This window comes from Emys orbicularis, chromosome 1 (genome assembly GCF_028017835.1).
Source record: "Emys orbicularis isolate rEmyOrb1 chromosome 1, rEmyOrb1.hap1, whole genome shotgun sequence".
In the NCBI taxonomy this organism is placed as follows: domain Eukaryota; kingdom Metazoa; phylum Chordata; order Testudines; family Emydidae; genus Emys; species Emys orbicularis.
This window is the reverse complement of record NC_088683.1, coordinates 27,445,085-27,464,410: the sequence shown is the minus strand read 5'-3', so window position 1 is coordinate 27,464,410 and position 19,326 is coordinate 27,445,085. Positions and strand designations below refer to the sequence as shown.

General features: G+C 44.2%; 1 protein-coding gene across 1 annotated transcript in view; it reads left to right on the top strand.

Annotated features, from left to right (window-relative positions):
* CCDC146 (coiled-coil domain containing 146) overlaps window positions 1-19,326 on the top strand; it is a 107,285-nt gene that overhangs the window by 37,224 nt on the left and 50,735 nt on the right. Inside the window, exons 2-3 of the mRNA XM_065423400.1 lie at window positions 5,976-6,058; window positions 11,513-11,722. Coding sequence (XP_065279472.1) covers window positions 5,976-6,058; window positions 11,513-11,722 — 293 coding nt within the window. The remainder of the gene's footprint in view (window positions 1-5,975; window positions 6,059-11,512; window positions 11,723-19,326) is intronic.

The following is a 19,326-nucleotide window of genomic DNA, read 5'->3' as shown; positions in this document are numbered from 1 at the left end:
TAGGTGCCTAAGCTGCCTGACTCCAGGAGAGGGGTTTCTGTTCTGTATTGCTAGCAGATATAGGTGACTCCCGGCACCCCAGACTTAGACCCCAGACTTAGGTCTCCATAAGAGTGGTCGGGTTTAGGACATACCCCTCTGATCAACATCTACCATTGGCTATCTTACATGGCTCCCCACATTCTGAGGTGCCTGTCTCTCCCCATTCGTTGTATAGGGAGCATAGGGACTTAACTCAAGCTTTGTGGATTGCAGTGATGTTCTTGTGATTTTCTAGGAGCCTAACTTTTAGGCCGCTTAGCATCACAACACCTAAGTCTCTTTATAGATCCAGGCCTCATTTCTTACTCAAGGAAGATGGAATAAAGATATCAGAATTTGGTCCCAGATGCAGAGTAGTGGAAATAAAGGCTATGTCTTCCCTGACAATAAATAAATATATTTGATAGTGGAATGACTAATGCATATTAGATATCTCACTATAAAATCCTAGTGGAGACAAGGTACTGTAATTTTTACCGCTAGGTAGATAGGTGAGGTCAACACTACCCCTGCCTGTGGTTCATATCACCTAGCTGTGAAGCTACAGTGCCTTGACTCCACTAGAATTTAACAATGAGATAGCTAACTCACGTTAGTAATCTCACATTAAAACACACCTTTATTTGACAATGAAGACAAAGCTGAAGCTAAACAAAATTCCACAGCATCTCATAGGAAAATATGACTTCAGTGTGACTCATCTTTCACAAACTGAGGTGAAATGCAAATATTTATAAATCGTAATTCCAATTTAGCTTGCAGTATTTAAAAAAAGAAATCTAATGCTGTACTTCAGGAATAAAGATTTATGAATATTTTATAAGAAGTCTGGTTAAAAGGGTGCATATATTTATCAGCTAAATCTGAGAGCCAAATGCAAAAGCTACAGTTTAGAGATGTCATGTATTTATGACTCTTCCTGAGGGATCTGGGGTCCAGAAACCCAATAAATGGAAGATGCTGATTCCTATGTGTCTTCTTTTATTAAAATGTTTAATGGGCCTGATTCTTATCTCACACCAATAATTTTAAATTAGTATAATTGTACTGGTTTCAAAAGTTAGTGCTGTTGTACACAAAAGGAGATATTGTTAATATTACTCACTTTACTGATTTCAGAATACATTGAGCCTGAGAGTGTAGTGGAATGGAAACTGTTTGTACAAAATGAGAGAGGGGTTGCAGCACTGCAAGTTATACTTTCTGAGGAGGGCACCCAGCAATATTTTGGGTAAACTTTACAAAACCTAGATAGTCTGAGACATGTTTTCATTTAATTAAAAAAGGGCATGCCAGTAACTATTGCAACCTTGCTGCGAAGTGTTGCAATGCATATTGTTCGGATAGCTGTCTTGACTAAGGGCCCGATTCTGCAGTCTTTACTCAAGCAAAATTCTCATTGACTTACATGTCTGAGATTTTTTTCTGTTGTCTTGCACCTTGTATAGTCATTAACACTTGTGCACAGTGCCTGTAAAGCTCTAACAAGTCAAAATGGTAGCATTTTTCACAGGTGCAAATATATACACAGGGTGCAAAAGAGTGGAGACTGAGGCCATAATGTCTGTTGGCTTCAATAGAATTACTCTGGATTTATATAGGTGTCACAGAGCTTAATTTGGTCTACCTTGTATTTCTTGTTCATACATACATTGGCTAAGAAGTTCAGAACCTACGGTTTCACCCACAATTTTTTATGATTCCCTCTCCCCAAATGCTAATTACAATAGCTATGCTAGTCTGTGGAAGATGACTCTGGAGTGCCTGAGAAAGGAGATTGAAGACAGAGCCCAAAGGCAGGACCGATTGTTGAGAGACTTTGGGATGTTGGTTTGATCTTTTGTTGCCCTGAAAGGGATCTGACTTAGATGCTTTCAGCTGAAGTATGAACAGGGGCAGATGGACTGCAGGAAGGGCTGGAGATGAAGATTGTCTGCAGCATCATGCCCTGTTGCAAGAGGGTGCTCTGGAATCATCATAGCCTCCTTCCATCCACACAGAAGAACCTTTAACATGGATTTGAGGATGCTTTAAGTCTGTGCTAGCTAGCATAGCTGAGGATATGGACTTGAGATTGGAATTTGCTTCAGCCCAGACAGGCAAACTGCCTACTTTGTAGTGAGAATGCAGACTACTCAATCCCAGGTGCTGTTAGTCCTCCAGTCCCATCCCACAATTCTACCTGGGCTGTACTTTCTTGTGGAACTCCTCCCTTCTTCTGCTGTGCATTTTAACCCCATGTTTGCCTGCTCCATTTCTGCTGCACTTCCACAGCATTTGAACAGAGATGTCATCTGTGACAAACTGGGACTATATTTATACAATTTATGAATTTTGGTTAATATTGTGAAGTTGGTTTATGAAAAGCTGTATTCTGAGTGCCTATATGTATGAAGATCTACCAGGTCCTGTAGCAGGTTCTCAGCAGACAAATACAAGGGGCTAGTGGTGCTTGTGATTCAATTATACTATTCAGGTGCAAACAACTGGCAACAGTGGGTGAGATTAAGCCTTGGAAATCCAGTTTAACTTCCTCTTCTGAAAGAAGAGGGGGAGATAGAAGCAATGAAAATTTACCAGGAGCAGAACAAAGGCAGCCAGGTGACCAGGAGGAGTTTAAATAAGGGAACTCACAGGACTAGAGAGAGCCAGACAGGAAAAGGACACGTGGGGCAGAAGAAAGCAACAGAAGCTAGGTAAAAGGGAGAGACCACCTGTCATGGAACAGCCTCAGGAATGGGACAGCCTGCCTGGACATCTGTGGTCCCTAAGGACACCCAAGGGAAGGCTGAGCTAGAAAGGGAAATATGTGCAATGTTTGTTGTTTTGTATGATCTGTACTGTCCTGTGCTTTGAATGAAGTAAAGAACATAAATGTGTTAGACTCTGCAAAGTGTGTGTGTTAACTACTGTGTGCCCCTGAGAGAGTTAAACTGTAACAAAAAGTTTCATACCTTTGGGGTAAAGTTCCAGGAGAGGGTGTGTTTAAGTCCAAGAGTATCCGAAAGGTCACCATTGTGCGCAGAGGGGCTAGGCAACTATGCAGGGCTCCAACTCTCAGGAGGGAGTGTTAGGCTGCAGCTCTGTACTCCAAGAGTGTGCCTAGGGATCCTGAGATTGGGGCAGTGGCTGGACTGCATTCATGCTCTGAAGGCTTAAAATAGCTGGGGGAGCAAGGGACACAGCATGGATTCCCTTCGCAGCATTCCTAGTCAGTGGCCATGAGGGAGCACTTGCTAGGATCTGTGACACCATCCAAGAAATCCTCCTGTGCTGGCAGTTTGCCAGAAGCTGACACCTGTCTCCTGCTAAAGTTGTGGGGTGTTATCAATAAGAACCATAATTTGGAGAAATGTACCCAATGTGAGATTTTTGTGTTTACTAGGCAGGAAAGAAATGGGAAATGGAGAGGGAAAGAAGTCAGTTGGGTGTGCTATGAATCACTTTGTAGTTTGTAGACTGAATTCCTTAATAACATTCTCATTAAAAGTTCTTGTTGCCAAATGCTGTTTGCTTTCACCTGCGGGACTGCCTGGATTAATAATGAATAACTCCACTTGGAAGTTATTTACATATTGTTCTCATGTCATAGCCACAGACAGCAGCTTCATTCTAGGTGAGAGTGAGTGAGTTTTCACCCTGGGAATGAATTTGTAGAGTGGCCCTATGTAAGGCACTGCTAAAACCCACAGGATATCCCACCAGAAATCCATTCCAGCTCAAAGGCTAGTACAGCCCTGTTGTGGATGTAGTTACATGGGTCTGGCATGGGTAAGGCTTTGCTGTGGGGACACCTCACCGAGGCAAGGCTAGCCTGTCTGCAGTGAAAACATATGGCTTTTTTACACTAGGAAATTAACTAGAATTACTATTGTGGGATAGTTATTCTGCAATAGCTATTCTAGAATTGTTGTTGCACTTTAAATTCGCACCCTGCTTTAATATTAAAAAACAGGCTGAGGTCTGGTCTGTACTTAAAATTTAGGTTGACATAGCTGTCAATCAATAGTGTAAAAAACCCACAACTCCTGAGTGATGTAGTTATGCCAACCTAATACCCTGTGTAGACAGCGAGGTTGATGGAAGAATGCTTCCCTCGACTTAGCTACCACTGCTTGGGGAGATGGTGTTCCTACATCAATGGAAAAACCCCTTCCATCAGTTTAGGTTGTGTCTACACTATGGGTTTCTGCCAGCATTGCTACTGTGATGCAGCTATGCCAGTATAGTCTCTGTAGTGTAGACATACTCAGGCAAAACGAAGACTCCACCCCTAGGCTCTCTCACAAAAGCCATTAAGATATATAGTAACTGGGCTCAGGCTCACACAGAGAGAGTAGGGCTTTGAAAAAAGAGAGTTTCCCTGAGAGGGGGGAAAGGGTCTAAGGGCTTGTCTACACTACCAAGTTTTGTTGACAAAACTTATGTCGACAGCCAAAAGTCAACAAAACAAAAATCTCCAAAGGGTGTTCACACTTGCTCCCTCTGTTGACAGATCATGTCCACATTGGGGACACCATCATCGACAGGGTGAGCAATGCACCATGGGTATGTATCCCACAGTGCAGTATTGTGGAAAGGAAGAGCTGATTGCTGCGCATCTTGGGATTGTCTCCGAGTTCTCCCACAGCCCCCTCAGCTGCCAAGAGCAGCATCATGAGTAGCTCTGGGAGCTCTCCGTGCTGAGGAATGGCAAAGCAGCACAGCAGTCTGTCCCCCTCCCCCTGCAGCAGCAGTGTGCCTGCCGTTGTGTTCCAAGTGCAGCGCAGAACAAGAGCATTCCAGTGATTTGCTCTTCATTTGTTCCCCAAATGGAGCAGCACACAGATACTTCCCGGAGCTTTGAAAGGGGAGGGGCGCATGCTTGCAGGTAGGGTGACCAGATGTCCCAATTTTATAGGGACAGTCCCGATTTTGGGGTCATTTTCTTATATAGGATCCTATTACCCCCCACCCCCTGTCCCGATTTTTCACACTTGCTGTCTGGTCACCCTACTTGCAGGGCAGCAGAGATCAAAACACTGAGCAGAGCGATCAGGGCAGGCATTGTGGGATACTGGCGGAAGCCAGTTCTGTCGACAAAACAATCAGCAGTGTCTACACTGGCTCTTTGTCGACAATAAAGGGAGGGGAAAAGACGAAAGTCTCTCGTAGGGGTAGAAGTTTTTTGTCGCCAAAACTGGGTGTCTTTCGTGACAAAAGTCCCATTGTAGTGTGTACACTCTTGCTGTTTTGTCGCCAAAAGGCAGTTTTTGGTGACAAAACTTGCCAGTGTAGACAAGCCCTAAGAGAAACACTTTCTGGAAGGCTAAGAGCTCTTGGGCTTACTAGAAGAATGTAAATGGGCATGTTCTGTTCCTGTAACTCAAGAGGGAAGCCCATCTACCTTAACTCGTCGTGAAGTGTAAGGTTAGATGAGTTTAGATATGTGTGTAGGCTGCTTTTTTAAAATCCCTTTCTCTAACGCTTTGCTCCATTTGCTAAATAAACCTACTTGTTTTAAGGAGGCTGTTTGTCACTGTATAGCATTAGTGAGAGGCTCCTGAAACACAGGTCCAGTCAGACCTGAACAGTAATAAGCAGTGGGCAGGTACAGAGTGGCATTTCCAGGTCATGGTCTAAGAGAGGGAGAATTGTGTACTTCCACCTCCAGACAGGTAAGGGCAGCAGACCTAACACCTTCGGGGGTGCACTCAGGGAGAGCAGAATGGGAACAGAGGTCTAATCAACTCTGTAATTGTGATGTGTTCTTTATACTCTTTTATTTATACTACAAATTATTAAATAAACCAGCATCTTTCGTGTGTATATTTTTATTTGATATGTTACCAAGAACTAAAGAAAAGTCTGCCAACACTAATTATAAAAGTCTAAGTATACATAAAAATGTTAATGTCTCGTGGATTTAATAATTGTCTATTCCGCTTTTCTAGTTATTTTCTGCTGGAAAGCTCCCAGGCACCAGAGTTGCTGAGCTGAAGGCAAAGTACACCGCTCTGCATGAGACTGTGATAAGGTACAATACTTGAAGATTTTCAGTATATCAGTTCTTGTTTCATTGTGAATACTTGATTATAGAGATTAGCCAGGGCCATAATTCCTTTTTTGGAATTGTTTCATTAGCCAAAGCATTACATGATTAAAGTAAAAATCCACCAGTGCAGAGGCTCTGCACAAGGTCATATACATCATTCAAGACCTGCTTACAGTGATTGGACTTAAAAAAGAAAGCGGGAAGGCAAGAAAAGAACCTAATATGGTTAAATGGCAAGATTTAAGAGGTAATTTTGAGCTAAACAAGTATCTTTCAGAAAATGGAAATCTGAACATAGTGATGGCAATGGAAGAGCATAAGCTACAGTGGGTAAAATATAAGGTAAAAATTAAAAGGGCTGAGAGCAAATGTGTAGAGCAAATAGCCAAATATATGAAAAACACAGAATAAGAAATTATTTTGGCTTATCAGAAGTAGGAAACCTGAATTAATAGGGTTTAAAGGGCACAATTAAGGAAGATAAGGACATTGCTGAGACTCTAAATAGTGTCTTTGTATCAGTTTTCACCTTATTTGAGGGCTTATGCAGGGCTTAAATGATGTCTAGGCCTTGTGCTGACCCTCTGCATAGGAGTGAATTTTACCCAGTGGGAACATTCTCAGTTACATTAGATAGGGTTATAAACAAATTGAGCTTCAAAGTGTAAGCCAAACACTGTTAGGTTATTCCATAATTGTCCACTATGGGATTTCTTGCAGCTTCCCTTGAAGCAGAGGGTACAATCTACTGTTAGGAACAACATATTCCATTAGATTCACCTTTGATTCTGCACTGCAATTCCTATCTTACTATTTTAAAAGTTGTTTCTCCTTGAAAGAGTCTCTTAGCTTGAGAGAGACTCCCTGTTCTTAAAATGGGGATTACCCCTGGAACCAAAAATATTTCTTCTCAAAACAGAAAAATCTTCTTCGAAGAACTTAAATAGGATTCAGGTTGGTATGTAGGGCCTTGCACAAGCCCTTTCCACTGCACTGAATTTCACCCTTTAAGAGCTAAAATATATCTCATCCGAACACTACAGATTTAGTTCCTGTTACAGAGCACATTCTTAGTTCCTGTTGAAGTATGTGGTTTTCATATTTTCTTCTTAGAATAGGAAGTGGTTATCTACCCTGCAGTGCAATGAATAAATTGAATTTTTCCCCTGTGCCATTTCAGCTGTCTGTGCTATATGGCCAGTTTAATGTTTTGCTTTTATACTAGTGTCTGTGTAATTTGAATCCCTATGTTTTGGTTGTTTTAATATTTCTACACCTCGACCCCGATATAACGCTGTCCTCGGGAGCCAAAAAAAAATAATCTTACCGCGTTATAGGTGAAACCGCGTTATATCGAACTTGCTTTGATCCGCTGGAGTGCACAGCCCCGCCCCCCCGGAGCACTGCTTTACCACATTATATCCAAATTTGTGTTATATCGGGTCGCGTTATATCGGGGTAGAGGTGTATTATGTATCCTGTTGTTTGGTAAGCTTCATTTTGGTATATCAAAATTGTCTTAGCTAAAATTTGGTGTATAAATTCTCCATCTGGGAGATTCCAAATTCCTTTTGCTTTTGGGGTTTTTTTTGCCGGGGGTGGGGAGGGAGGAGGCAGCATTAACTTCTTTTTAATTAGCAATGGGCAAATAGTAGTGCTTTGAATGTTTCTGATCTTTTGTGAACCTCAAAACCAATTTTGACTTTTGAATTTGAAATTTTCTTTGTTGTGAGTCAATGTGGCTGAACTAATATAATGTAAAATTAATTTGGTAAATGTATTCATATTCAGAAAGCATGACCAATAATTCATATAACAAAGATTTCAGTGCTGTAAATTGCATAACATGAAGGTCTCATGATTCATTTATCATTGTAACTATTCCATAATAAGCAATGCATGTTAATAATAGTCTTACTCTTAAACATCAACAATTCAACTATTACAACGAGCAAAGTCTGCTACATTGCTGGATTTATTACAAGACACTATGTCACTATATACAGCCAGACATTGGCAATACAAGCAAAGTCGGGCAATTCATCAGTGATGAAGTCAGGGAGGGTGATGCACACTGAATAGCATAATAAACCTGCAGATTAGGATCACCGTCCATCATTGCACTGGCCTCCTAGAAGAAGATTAGGCCGAGGGACAGGCAATAAATAGTAGGGCCAGGATTTCACCTTAGATAAATTGGAGTTTTTCTGCTGACTATAATGGGCCAGGATTTCACCCTGATATCCGGCCTGTATCTTTCTGTTAGTGATCTTCTTGCCTCATACCTGTCACCTCTCTAACAACAGGGAATGGATAAATGAAAGAATCTCTCTCCTAAGAGTCAAATCCCTTTCCTGGCTTGCAAAAGCTCCAGTAACATGAGATGCCACTTCACTTAACTGTGGGTTACACATAGGATCGTAGCCACTGAAGTTGAGACCTCAAGTAACAAAACCAGTTTGGCTTAACAGTGAAATCTTCGGTGTGCTTAAACACAAAAAGGAAGCTTACAAGAAGTGGAAACTTGGACAGATGACTAGAGAGGAGTATAAAGATATTGCTCAAGCATGCAGGGGTGTAATCAGGAAGGCCAAAACCCAACTGGAGTTGCAGCTAGCAAGGGATGTGAAGGGTAACAGAAGGGTTTCTACAGGTATGTTAGCAACAAGAAAAAGGTCAGGGAAAGTGTGGGCTCCTTACTGAATGGGGGAGGCAACATACTGACAGATGATGTGGAAAAAGCTGAAGTACTCAATGCTTTTTTTGCCTCAGTCTTCACAGCCAAGGTCAGCTCCCACACTGCTGTCCTGGGCAACGCAGTATGGGGAGGAGGTGAGCAGCCCAAAATGGTGAAAGAATAGGTTAAGAACTATTTAGAAAAGCTGGACATGCACAAGTCCATGGGTCCAGATCTAATGCATCCGAGGGTGCTGAGGGAATTGGCTGATGTGATTGCAGAGCGATTGGCCATTATCTTTGAAAACTCGTGGCGATCGGGGGAGATGATTGGAAAAAGGCAAATATAGTGCCTATCTTTAAAAAAGGGAAGAAGGAGAACCCGGGGAACTACAGGCCAGTCAGCCTCACCTCAGTCCCCGGAAAAATCATGGAGCAGGTCCTCAAGGAATCAATTCTGAAGCACTTAGAGGAGAGGAAAGTGATCAGGAACAGTCAGCATGGATTCATCAAAGGCAAGTCATGCCTGACCAACCTGTTTGCCTTCTATGATGAGATAACTGGCTGTGTGGATATGGGGAAAAGCAGTGGACGTGATATATCTTGACTTTAGCAAATCTTTTGATACAGTCTCCCATAATATTCTTGCCAGCAGGGCCAGCTCCAGGCACCAGCTGAGCAAGCAGGTGCTTTGGGCGGCCAAGGGGAAGGGGCGGCACGTCGGGCTCTTCGGTGGCAATTCGGTGGAGGGTCCCTCGGTCCCTCTCGGAGGGAAGGATCTGCCGCCGAATTGCCGCCGAAGAAGAAAGCAGCGCGGTGGAACTGCCACGGATCGCGATCGCGGCTTTTTTTTTTTTTTTTTGCCTCTTGGGGTGGCAAAAATCCTGGAGCTGGCACTGCTTGCCAGCAAGTTAAAAAAATATGGATTGGATGAATGGACTATAAAATGGATAGAAAGCTGGCTAGATTGTCAGGCTCAATGGGTAGTGATCAATGGCTTGATGTCTAGTTGTCAGCCGATATCAAGCGGAGTGCCCCAGAGGTCAGTCCTAGGGCTGGTTTTGTTCAACATCTTTATTAATGACCTGGATGATGGGATGGATTGCACCCTCAGCAAGTTCGCAGATGACGGGTAGGGACAGTGTCCAGAGTGACCTAGACAAATTGGAGGATTGGGCCAAAAGAACTATGATGAGGTTCAACAAGGACAAGTGCAGAGTCCTGCACTTAGGATGGAAGAATCCCATTCACCGCTACTGGCTGGGGACTGATTGGCTAAGCAGCAGTTCTGCAGAAAAGGACCTGGGGATTACAGTGGACGAGAAGCTGGATATGAGTCAGCAGTGTGCTCTTGTTGCCAAGAAGGCTAACGGCATATTGGGCTGCATTAGTAGGAGCAGTGCCAGCAGATTGATGGAAGTGATTATTCCCCTCTATTTGGCACTGGTGAGGCCACATCTGGAGTATTGCGTCTAGTTTTGGGGGCCCCCACACAGAAAGGATGTGAACAAATTGGAGAGAGTCAAGCGGAGGGCAACGAAAATTATCAGGGGGCTGGGGCACATGACTTACGAGGAGAGGCTGAGGGAACTGGGCTTGTTTAGTCTGCAGAAGAGAAGAGTGAGGGGGGATTTGATAGCAGCCTTCAACTACCTGAAGGGGGGTTCAAAGAGGATGGAACTTGGCTGTTCTCAGTGGTGGCAGATGACAGAACAAGGAGCAATGGTCTCAAGTGGCAGTGAGGGACGTCTAGGTTGGATATTAGGAAACGCTATTTCACTAGGAGGGTGGTGAAACACTGGAATGGGTTACCTAGGGAGGTGGTGGAATCTCCATCCTTAGAGGTTTTTAAGGCCCAGCTTGACAAAGCCCTGGCTGGGATGATTTAGTTGGTGTTGGTCCTGCTTTGAGCAGGGGGTGGGACTAGATCAGGGCCGGCTCCAGGCACCAGCCCACCAAGCTTGTGCTTGGGGTGGCACCTGGAGGGGGGCGGCGCGGCGCTCCGGCCGCCGGGGAGAGCGGGGCCACAGCCGGCTCGCCGCCCTGCCCCCTGCGCTCTGGCCGCCGGGGGAGAGCCGAGCCCCCGCCGGGGCTCGCCGCCCTCCTCCCCGGGCTCCGGCCGCCCTCCCCCCCGGCGCCCTCCCCCTGGCGTCCTCCCCCTGGCCGCCGGGGGGAGAGCGCCGCCGCCCTCCCCCCGGGGCTCCGGCCGCCCCCCCCCCCACAGGGGGGGGGGGGGGCGGCCGGAGGCTTTTTTGCCTGGGGCAGCAAAAAAGCCAGAGCCGGCCCTGGACTAGATGACCTCCTGAGATCTCTTCCAACCCTAATCTTCTGTGATTCTATGAAACAAACCCCTAGTTGCTTAAATGCTCCCACAAAAATCAAATTTAAATAAACATGAATGCCACTCCCACTCCTATTCCACCACTACTCCACCACAGAGTAAGGCAGCCTATCATATTTTCCCCAGTCTATTTTATAACACTAGTCCCATCATGTAGTATTCCATTCACCTGGAGTTGTCTATCACGTGGACCATGAATATACACCAAGCCCACTGTAACTGAGCCTAGACACAGAGAAAAAGAGAGAGATCCTGATGTTCCCGGAGGGAGCGGGGGTGGTGTCCCATTTTATATTAAAGTTATAGGTCACCATGTAAGATACAATAATATAATTACAAAGTTTCTTTCTGGTGCCTTTTTAATGCATGATCCTAAGTGCTTTTTAATGCATGATCCTAAGTGCTTTTATTTAACACAGTTTACAGGAGTCAGAGATCCAGCTGTTGCAGGATGCCAAACGTTTCACTGTAGAAATAGAACAGCAGCAACAGGCACTGGAAAAAGCTGATCAGTTCCCAGAAGGATTTACCAGTGAAGTCTCCAGGATGAGACAGCAACTTCTTAAATATCAGAATGAATATACTGCTATTAAAGAAAGAGAGTATGAACTTCAGTACAAATTGAACAGGTAGGCGATGTTCAGGTTCACTTCTGTGCAATTTTTAAATAACTCAACACTAAAGAGATAATATGCAATATAACCCCATTTCTCCCTGCATTATTTTCCCTCTAAACAGTTATAGTGTTGCTGTGTCCTATTAAACAGTTGCCATGATTTTCCCCAGTGGTGGATGTAATGACTCCTGAATGTAATTTGTATATCATTTTAAATGTATAGGGTGCTTTGGAGTCCTTTGAGGTACTGTATAAATATGAGATTAAAATAATAATCTGTTTCACTGTGTTCTACAGCCTTTGGTAAAGACTATTAGTGGAGCATATTGTCCCATCATTCTGTTAACCAAACTGGCACCATTATTAGGTTTCACTGGGAAACTTCTATTTTTTGGACTGTTTTTAGTACAAATGAAGCAAAATGTCTCAGACTCAGCGATTGGGCTTGTGTTGAAATGAAGTCATAAATATGTTTGCCTTCAGAACTAACTTTTTTAAACCCAAAGTCAATACATATTCAGCCTTCTCTATTAAAGTAATAAAAAGAAAATGTAAGCTATGTCTATACTTTCTGCAAAAGAAGAGACTAAATATAGTCCTTTGTTGTGGAAAAAGTAAATGCTTGACATTCTCATGAAAGATTGAGTCTTGTAAGTACAGCTTGATATTTTAAATAGCTGGATTTGGCTGCAAAAAATACTGTCTGTGTTCAAATTATCTTTCCACTTCCATGCCATAGAGAAATGGAGTATAATTGTCATGTAGTATACTTGAAACTTTTATAGTACAATTACAACTGAATGCTATCTCTTTCCAAAAAAAAGTGTCTGTGTATATATATGTGCTAATGGAATACAACTACTCTTCTTTGAGTAGTTATCCCTATGGGCACTTCACTTCAGGTGTGCATGCCCGCCTATGCGCTTTTGATTGGAGATTTTTGGCAGCAGTGTCTGTAGGTCCACACCTATGCCCTGCACATCCCTCATGCTCTGGTCCGAGGGTATATATGGCAGGGTGGACCCCTGATGCTCAAGTTCCTTCTCAACTGCCTGTGGCCTGAGACAGAGCCTGGTGGTGTCCCTTCGTTAGCTTGCTAACTTTTTTTCCTTACTCAATTTTATTTCATCTATTTTATTTTTCATTTGTTTTCTTTGCACTCTGTGCATTTGGGGGGATACCCCTCTATTCTTTTTTTCCCAGTAGCGGGGGTTTCCTGCCCACCTTGGGTCCCTTTGTTTGGGGCCCTCCACTCTGCCCCAAAACCACATGGTTCAAACCAGACCAGACCTGTAAAAGGTCTTTTCTGTTCAGTAATGGACATTCTTGCTGCCTCTGCTGCCTCAGGGAGCACGCACTCCATCAAACTGTAAGGTCTAATCTGGCTTCAAGAGCAAATCTAGAAAGCTGAGGGAAGACCAGTTCAAGCATTTCTTGGGGCCTGCCACCATTTCACAGCCCAACTCCTCTCCCGCTACTCCTGCCCCTCCCTCCCACATCAGCCTTGGGAGATCCAAATAGGGTGACCAGATGTCCTGGTCAACCTCCACATCTCCAACTCTCATGACCAAGTCCTAAGGGAGAGCGTTGATACCCCTGAAGCATTCCAAGAAGAGAAGGCACAAGTCCTCTGATAGGGAGTCAAAGAGGGAAGGGAAGTTGGATGGATCAGTAAAGAGCTCTCATGTCCAGATGTGGATACAGCAGAGGCTCCTAACCCCTTCCAGTACCAAGTCTCACCTACTTCAAAAAAAGGCTTCTCCTGCTTCCCATGTCAAGAAGACCTGCTTGATACCAGCATTGGTATCCAATTTGGAGCCCTCTAGACATAAGGACTCCTTGAAGAAGCAAGCACCAACCCTGACTCCCTCGATACCAACTCCTACAGTACTCCCTATGCTAGCAGGCCAGGAGCTTAGAAAGCCTGTGGATCACCCAGCTACACAATCCCCAGGACTGGTAGCTACATCACAGCAGACTGTTCAACAGCCCACCTCACCGGTACAGAGCACATTCCTGTTCTCAAAGGACCTCCTAGTCCTTCAAGAACCTGACTGTCCTCTCCTAGCAGGTACCAAGAGGCATTTCCTGACAGTACCATTAGCCCAGCCGATACCTTCGTGCCTCATGCACATGCATGTCCTCCTGTACTGACCCAACCTCTGGTTCCAGTGACACCTTCAGTACTCACGTGACCTCTGGTACCACTGCAGCTCCCTCACCTCCAGAAATGGGGGAGGATACTTCTTCAGATTCTGAGGTTTCTGTTTAGTGTACCACCAATCTCCCATTGAGACCTCCCTGCCTTGAAATCTACTTGGAAGAGGAGCTTCCAGAAACTAGCAGTGATGAACCCATGGCCCACAATCTATACCCCATCCTCCCTCACAGTGGGCTTTTTGAAATCCTTGGGCCAGATATGGTGACCTGTATTATAGAGCTCCCTCCAGCAGGAGACCCCACTCTGGTACACCAGGATCCTGCCTCCTGCTCTCCTCACATGACAACACTCTGAGGAACATGATCTGGGAGATCATGGAAGAGGTACCAACATATAATAAGTCCTCCTTCCCCCTAGATGAGGCAGTGATGCCGCCTCCCCCATTCTGCACAGATGACTTCAAGATCTTTTAGGACCTTATGAAGAGGATAGCAGAGTCCTTACAAATCCTCTTAAAGGAAGTGCAAGAACCCCAACACAGCCTTGTGGGTATCCTTCACTCCTCTCCTGAAGGCAGGGTTGCCTTGCTAATAAACAATGTCCTGCTAACAGTGGCCAAAACTATTTGGCAGACATCTGCCACCATTCCCTCACCTGCAAGAGGGATGACAAGATTTATTATGTCCCCTCGAGAGACTCAGACTGCTTCTTCTTCCATCCCACATCGAACTCTGTGGTGGGAGATGCAGTAAATGAAAGGACACAGACAATATCGCTCCAAGTCTACCCCTCATGACAAGAAGCTCAACAGCCTGTACCTCTTAGGTTACAAAAGTTACTCCTCTGCTGCATTTCAGCTTCAGATAACTATATAACATGCATTAATGAATAAATATGACTAATGGAACTTCATTAATTTTATTTATTATTTGCCAGAGGACCTGAAAGAACAGTTCCAAAGCATTATTTCTTGGTGACCATCTGGCCTTCAGGCCTCTGTGCAGGCCTTGTTGGACACAGATGATACAGCCTCTTTCTCTGTGTCAGACACTGTAGTAATGCACCATGCTTCTTGGTTATAATAATAAAATATATGGAGATATCCTATCTCCTAGAACTGGAAGGGATCTTGAAAGATCAAGTCCAGCCCCCTGCCTTCACTAGCAGGACCAAATACTGATTTTGCCTCAGATCCCTAAGTGGCTCCCTCAAGGATTGAGCTCACAACCATGGGTTTAGCAGGCCAATGGTCAAACCACTGAGCTATCCCTCCCCCAGTTCCAATCCTCTGGGCTTCACAGAGAGGTCCAGAACATGCCTGAAGATCATCATTCTTTTAATGGCCATAAGCTCTTCATTCACATCACTGATGAGTCCCTCCACTCACTGAAAGATTTGAGAGCAACCCTCTGCTCCTTGGGCATCGATGCTCCTGACCCAAATGAAATATAGCAGATCACAGACAGCCCAGAGATCTAGTCCAGCTCAATACCATACATATAAAAAAACCTGCAAAAATCACCTAGGAAGAAGCTTAGGTACCAGAGGAAAAATCCCTGTTACCATCACTTCTGATGGTTTGGTTGAGAGCCACAAATCACTATCCCTGAATACTTTGTTCATAACCCTTTTCCCCTCCCACCTTTCCCCCTATGCTGATCACCTTTCCCATTTCAGACCATCATGGGAGCAAATCATGTTGGACAGATGGATGCTAGAAATCATTGCAGCAGGCTACACTATTTGCTTCATCTCCATCCCCCCCACCTTCCACCCCTCTCAATCCCCTTTTGGGGACCCTTCTCATAACTTACGGTTATAACAGGAAGTTCTGTCCCTCCTGCTCATGAGGGGGCCTTCATATCAACCTACTTGAACTCAGAGCTCTCCGATATGTATGCAGCCACTTCCTACCCTTCATACAAGTGGTCAGGAGCATGATGACAACAGAGCTACCATGCAGTGTATAAACCATGAAGAAGGAGCAAGATCCCCATCCTTGTGCACAGAGTCAATAAAGCTTTGAAAGTGGTGCATAACTTGCCACATTGATATCTCAGCAACTTACCTACTGGGTCTTCAGAACACTTAGTGAATATACTGAGCAGATATTTCTGCCAACACCGTGAATGAGGGCTTAGTAACCCAATACTATGGGAAATCTTCTTCACCTGGGGCTTCCCAGTGATAGACCTTTTTGCACCCTGGACCAACACAAAGTGCTGCAAATTTTGCTCGAGGGATGGTCTGAGCCCCAATTCTCTGGGAGATGCTGTCACACACACACACCCCACCCAGGTCACAACTGCTGCTCTGTGCTTTCCCACAATCACCATTACTTCTCAAATTCCTCAATAGAGTGAAATAAGAGAAAGCTGAAACGATTCTCATAGCACCAGCTTGGCCAAGGCAAATATGGTTCCTAGATCTGACTTGCTTGTCCCTGCAATCGCCTCTTCACCTGCCTCTTAGTCTGGATCTTCTGATCCAGGAATCCAGAAAACTGAAGCACCTCAACCTCTCTCACCTATATTTCAAGGCCTGGCTCCTGGATGGCTTAGAAATCAACTGCTCATCTGAAGTTCACTATCATATCTGCTGAATATCACTATCATTATATCTGCTGAATAATAGAAAGCCACCCACTAGTAAGTACATTTCCACAAGCATAGCAGGGGATACTGTATGTATTGCATAGAAGAGATTTTTCTGCCAATTCTGTATCTTAATTACTTTCTCTTTAGCCAGTTTTGCTCTAAGAGGAAAAGACACCTGGGGAAAAAAGCAAATGGATGTGGGGAGAAATGAGGGAACCTCCTGGGAAGCATCTGGAAAAAAATATTTGTTAGGAGATAACCAAACCACTTGTATTTTCCAGAAATAATTGTTAAATTCAATATTTATCAAAACTCACCAATAATTCACAACAGAGCTGTTCAAAATATTTGGGTTTTGTCCTCTTTCCCCCAATATCTTATAAGTATTTTTCACCAATTTCATATCCCTTTTACAATAGTGGTGTATTTTAAATTTGTGTCTCTGGGTAATATTTTTCTCCTACATAGCTTCTCCCTTTACAGAAAAGCATTTTTCCATGTCCTGCAGAAACAGACCTTGTGTATTTTTTTTGTTTCTGCTATCTCTTTCACACTTTCTTTTTGTGTGAATTATATACAGTATCTTGCTTGATTAGAAATACACTTTTCTGGATCAGTCACTCTCTGAGAAATGTACTGTAAACGTTAATCAGAAGCTTATTGTTATTTGTTTATTCAGTGTATGGGGCTACAGTGGGGTCTAAAGTGCATTATGGGATGGGAGTGAAGAGTCTGCACTGATACAAGCTCCTGGAGGCATCATACCTCAGTGAGGGAGTGCACACATCAGTGTCAACTAAACCTTTTTCTAGGGGGCAATCTGTGCTTCCCACGCTAACACAGTACTCCAGCTCTATTCCTCAGAGTACAAGGGCCAAGATTGTGCCTAGCCTCTAAGCAGAGGTGCAGGAGTGGAAAAGGCTCTGTGTCCTGTCTATCTGCCTAACTTCTTATACCACATTCCTCAGGGTATGAATGTCTAGGTACCATGTGTGGTTTCTGATGCATACCCAAAGCAGAATTCAAGGCTGTTCTTTATGTGATGTAGACACCGATGCTTACAGGCATACATATCTGCAAGCGTCAGTCTTCAAATATGGGTTTGTGGGTAGGGAAAGAGGGTGTTGTTGTTCAGGAATGAGTGGGATATGCAAACTGGGGGCGGGGGGAAGAGATGGTGCAAATGGGGTAATTATGTTGGAGCAGTGAGAAATCAGTGGGGTTGGGTACAGAAGTGAATTAATATGTGAATGTGGGACAGGAGTTAGTGAGCATATATGGGGGAGCAGGAGTAAGTGAGGTTGTGAGTGGGGAAAAGCAGATAAGGGGTGTAAATGCATGCATGTACACAGAGGGGCAGGATTGACAACTACGATTTGTGAATGGCTACGGGAATGTGAGGGAGAGGGAGTGGTGTTATGAGTGGCCAGGACAGAGTGGTGTGATGTAGTTAATGAGTGAAAGTTCATATAAACCAATGTAGGATTGGCATGTATGTTAGCATGTTTAATATGGTTTGTCACAGTCTCTTCAGATGAATACATGCATTGCCAATGTCACAGTACAGTGCTTTAGACCCCTTTTAGTGCATATCAAGTGCACCCTTCAAGTGACAGGCTTGGCTTCCATCACTTCTCTTTAGGGTGGAGCCCTGCAATCCAAACTCTTGGGACTGGATCTCTGGGTTAAACTTCACACAATCAACTGTGCTTGGCACCTGCAAGAAAACTTCTCTTCAGAAGTCTGTGACCAGCAGCTGACTAAAGTGACTCAAAACAAATATATTCTTTATTCACCTAATGGCATGGAGCAAACAGGGAAAAGGGATACAACTAGACAAGCCCTATATGCCTGGTTCTTACCTACACTTTATTCTTTCCTTGCAAGTGTTGAATAAGTTCCACTCAGCCCAACCATCCTTACTCCAGGGCTGGGTATGACAGTCAACCCCTCCAGCATTCTCTCTCTCTCTCAGGCTATGTCTACACTGCAATTAGACACCTGCAGCTGGCCCATGCCAGCTGATGTGGGCTCTTGAGGCTTTAACCGTGGTGCTGTTTAAGTGTGGTGTAGATGTTTGGGCTTGGGCTGCAGCCCGAGCTCTGGGACCCTCCCACCTTGCAGGGTCCTAGGACCCAGGCTCCAGCATGAGCCGTAACATCTCTATTGCAATTCAACAGCCTCTTAGCCCAAGCCCTGGGAACTTGAGTGAGCTTGCATGGGCCAGCTGTGGGTTTTCAATTGTTATGTAGACATGCCCTGAGGCTCATGTCCAGCCATTGCTGTCTGCTCAACCCCTCTCCTTCATAAACTGAGGACTTCAAAGGTTTAGTATCCCCTTTGATCCCAGGTTCAGGCCTGGGAAGAATAAACCTTGCAAGTCTAGTTGGAGCCAGGCAGGTGGGTATTCCCCAGTTAATAGCTTCCTCAATGTTTCCTCAAAGACCCTTTGTATTCTCCCTTATGCAGTCAGGCAGGATAATATCAAGCATCTAAACTGCAGTGCACATAATAATCATAAAATATAATACAGATAACTCCCTCATTCTTCACAGGCAGAAATAAGAGTGTCTCCTTTTTGCTACCAGACTGAACAGAAAGTTAACTATTTTCTACACAGAAAAGAAAACAGAAAGCACATCAGCATTCATTTCCATGTTGAGGGAAAAAGCTAGTCCACAGCCTAATCTAAATGTGGCCAAGTCCTACCACTTCAGCATGGGGCATCTGCTGCAGGCCAATTATATTTTAAAAATTGGATGTCATGAAATCTTCTAGTTGGTAAAGACCTCTGATTTGATATCATATGTCAGAGCAATTATCAGATAGCCTTGTCAGTATTTAAAGATGTTGGGTTTT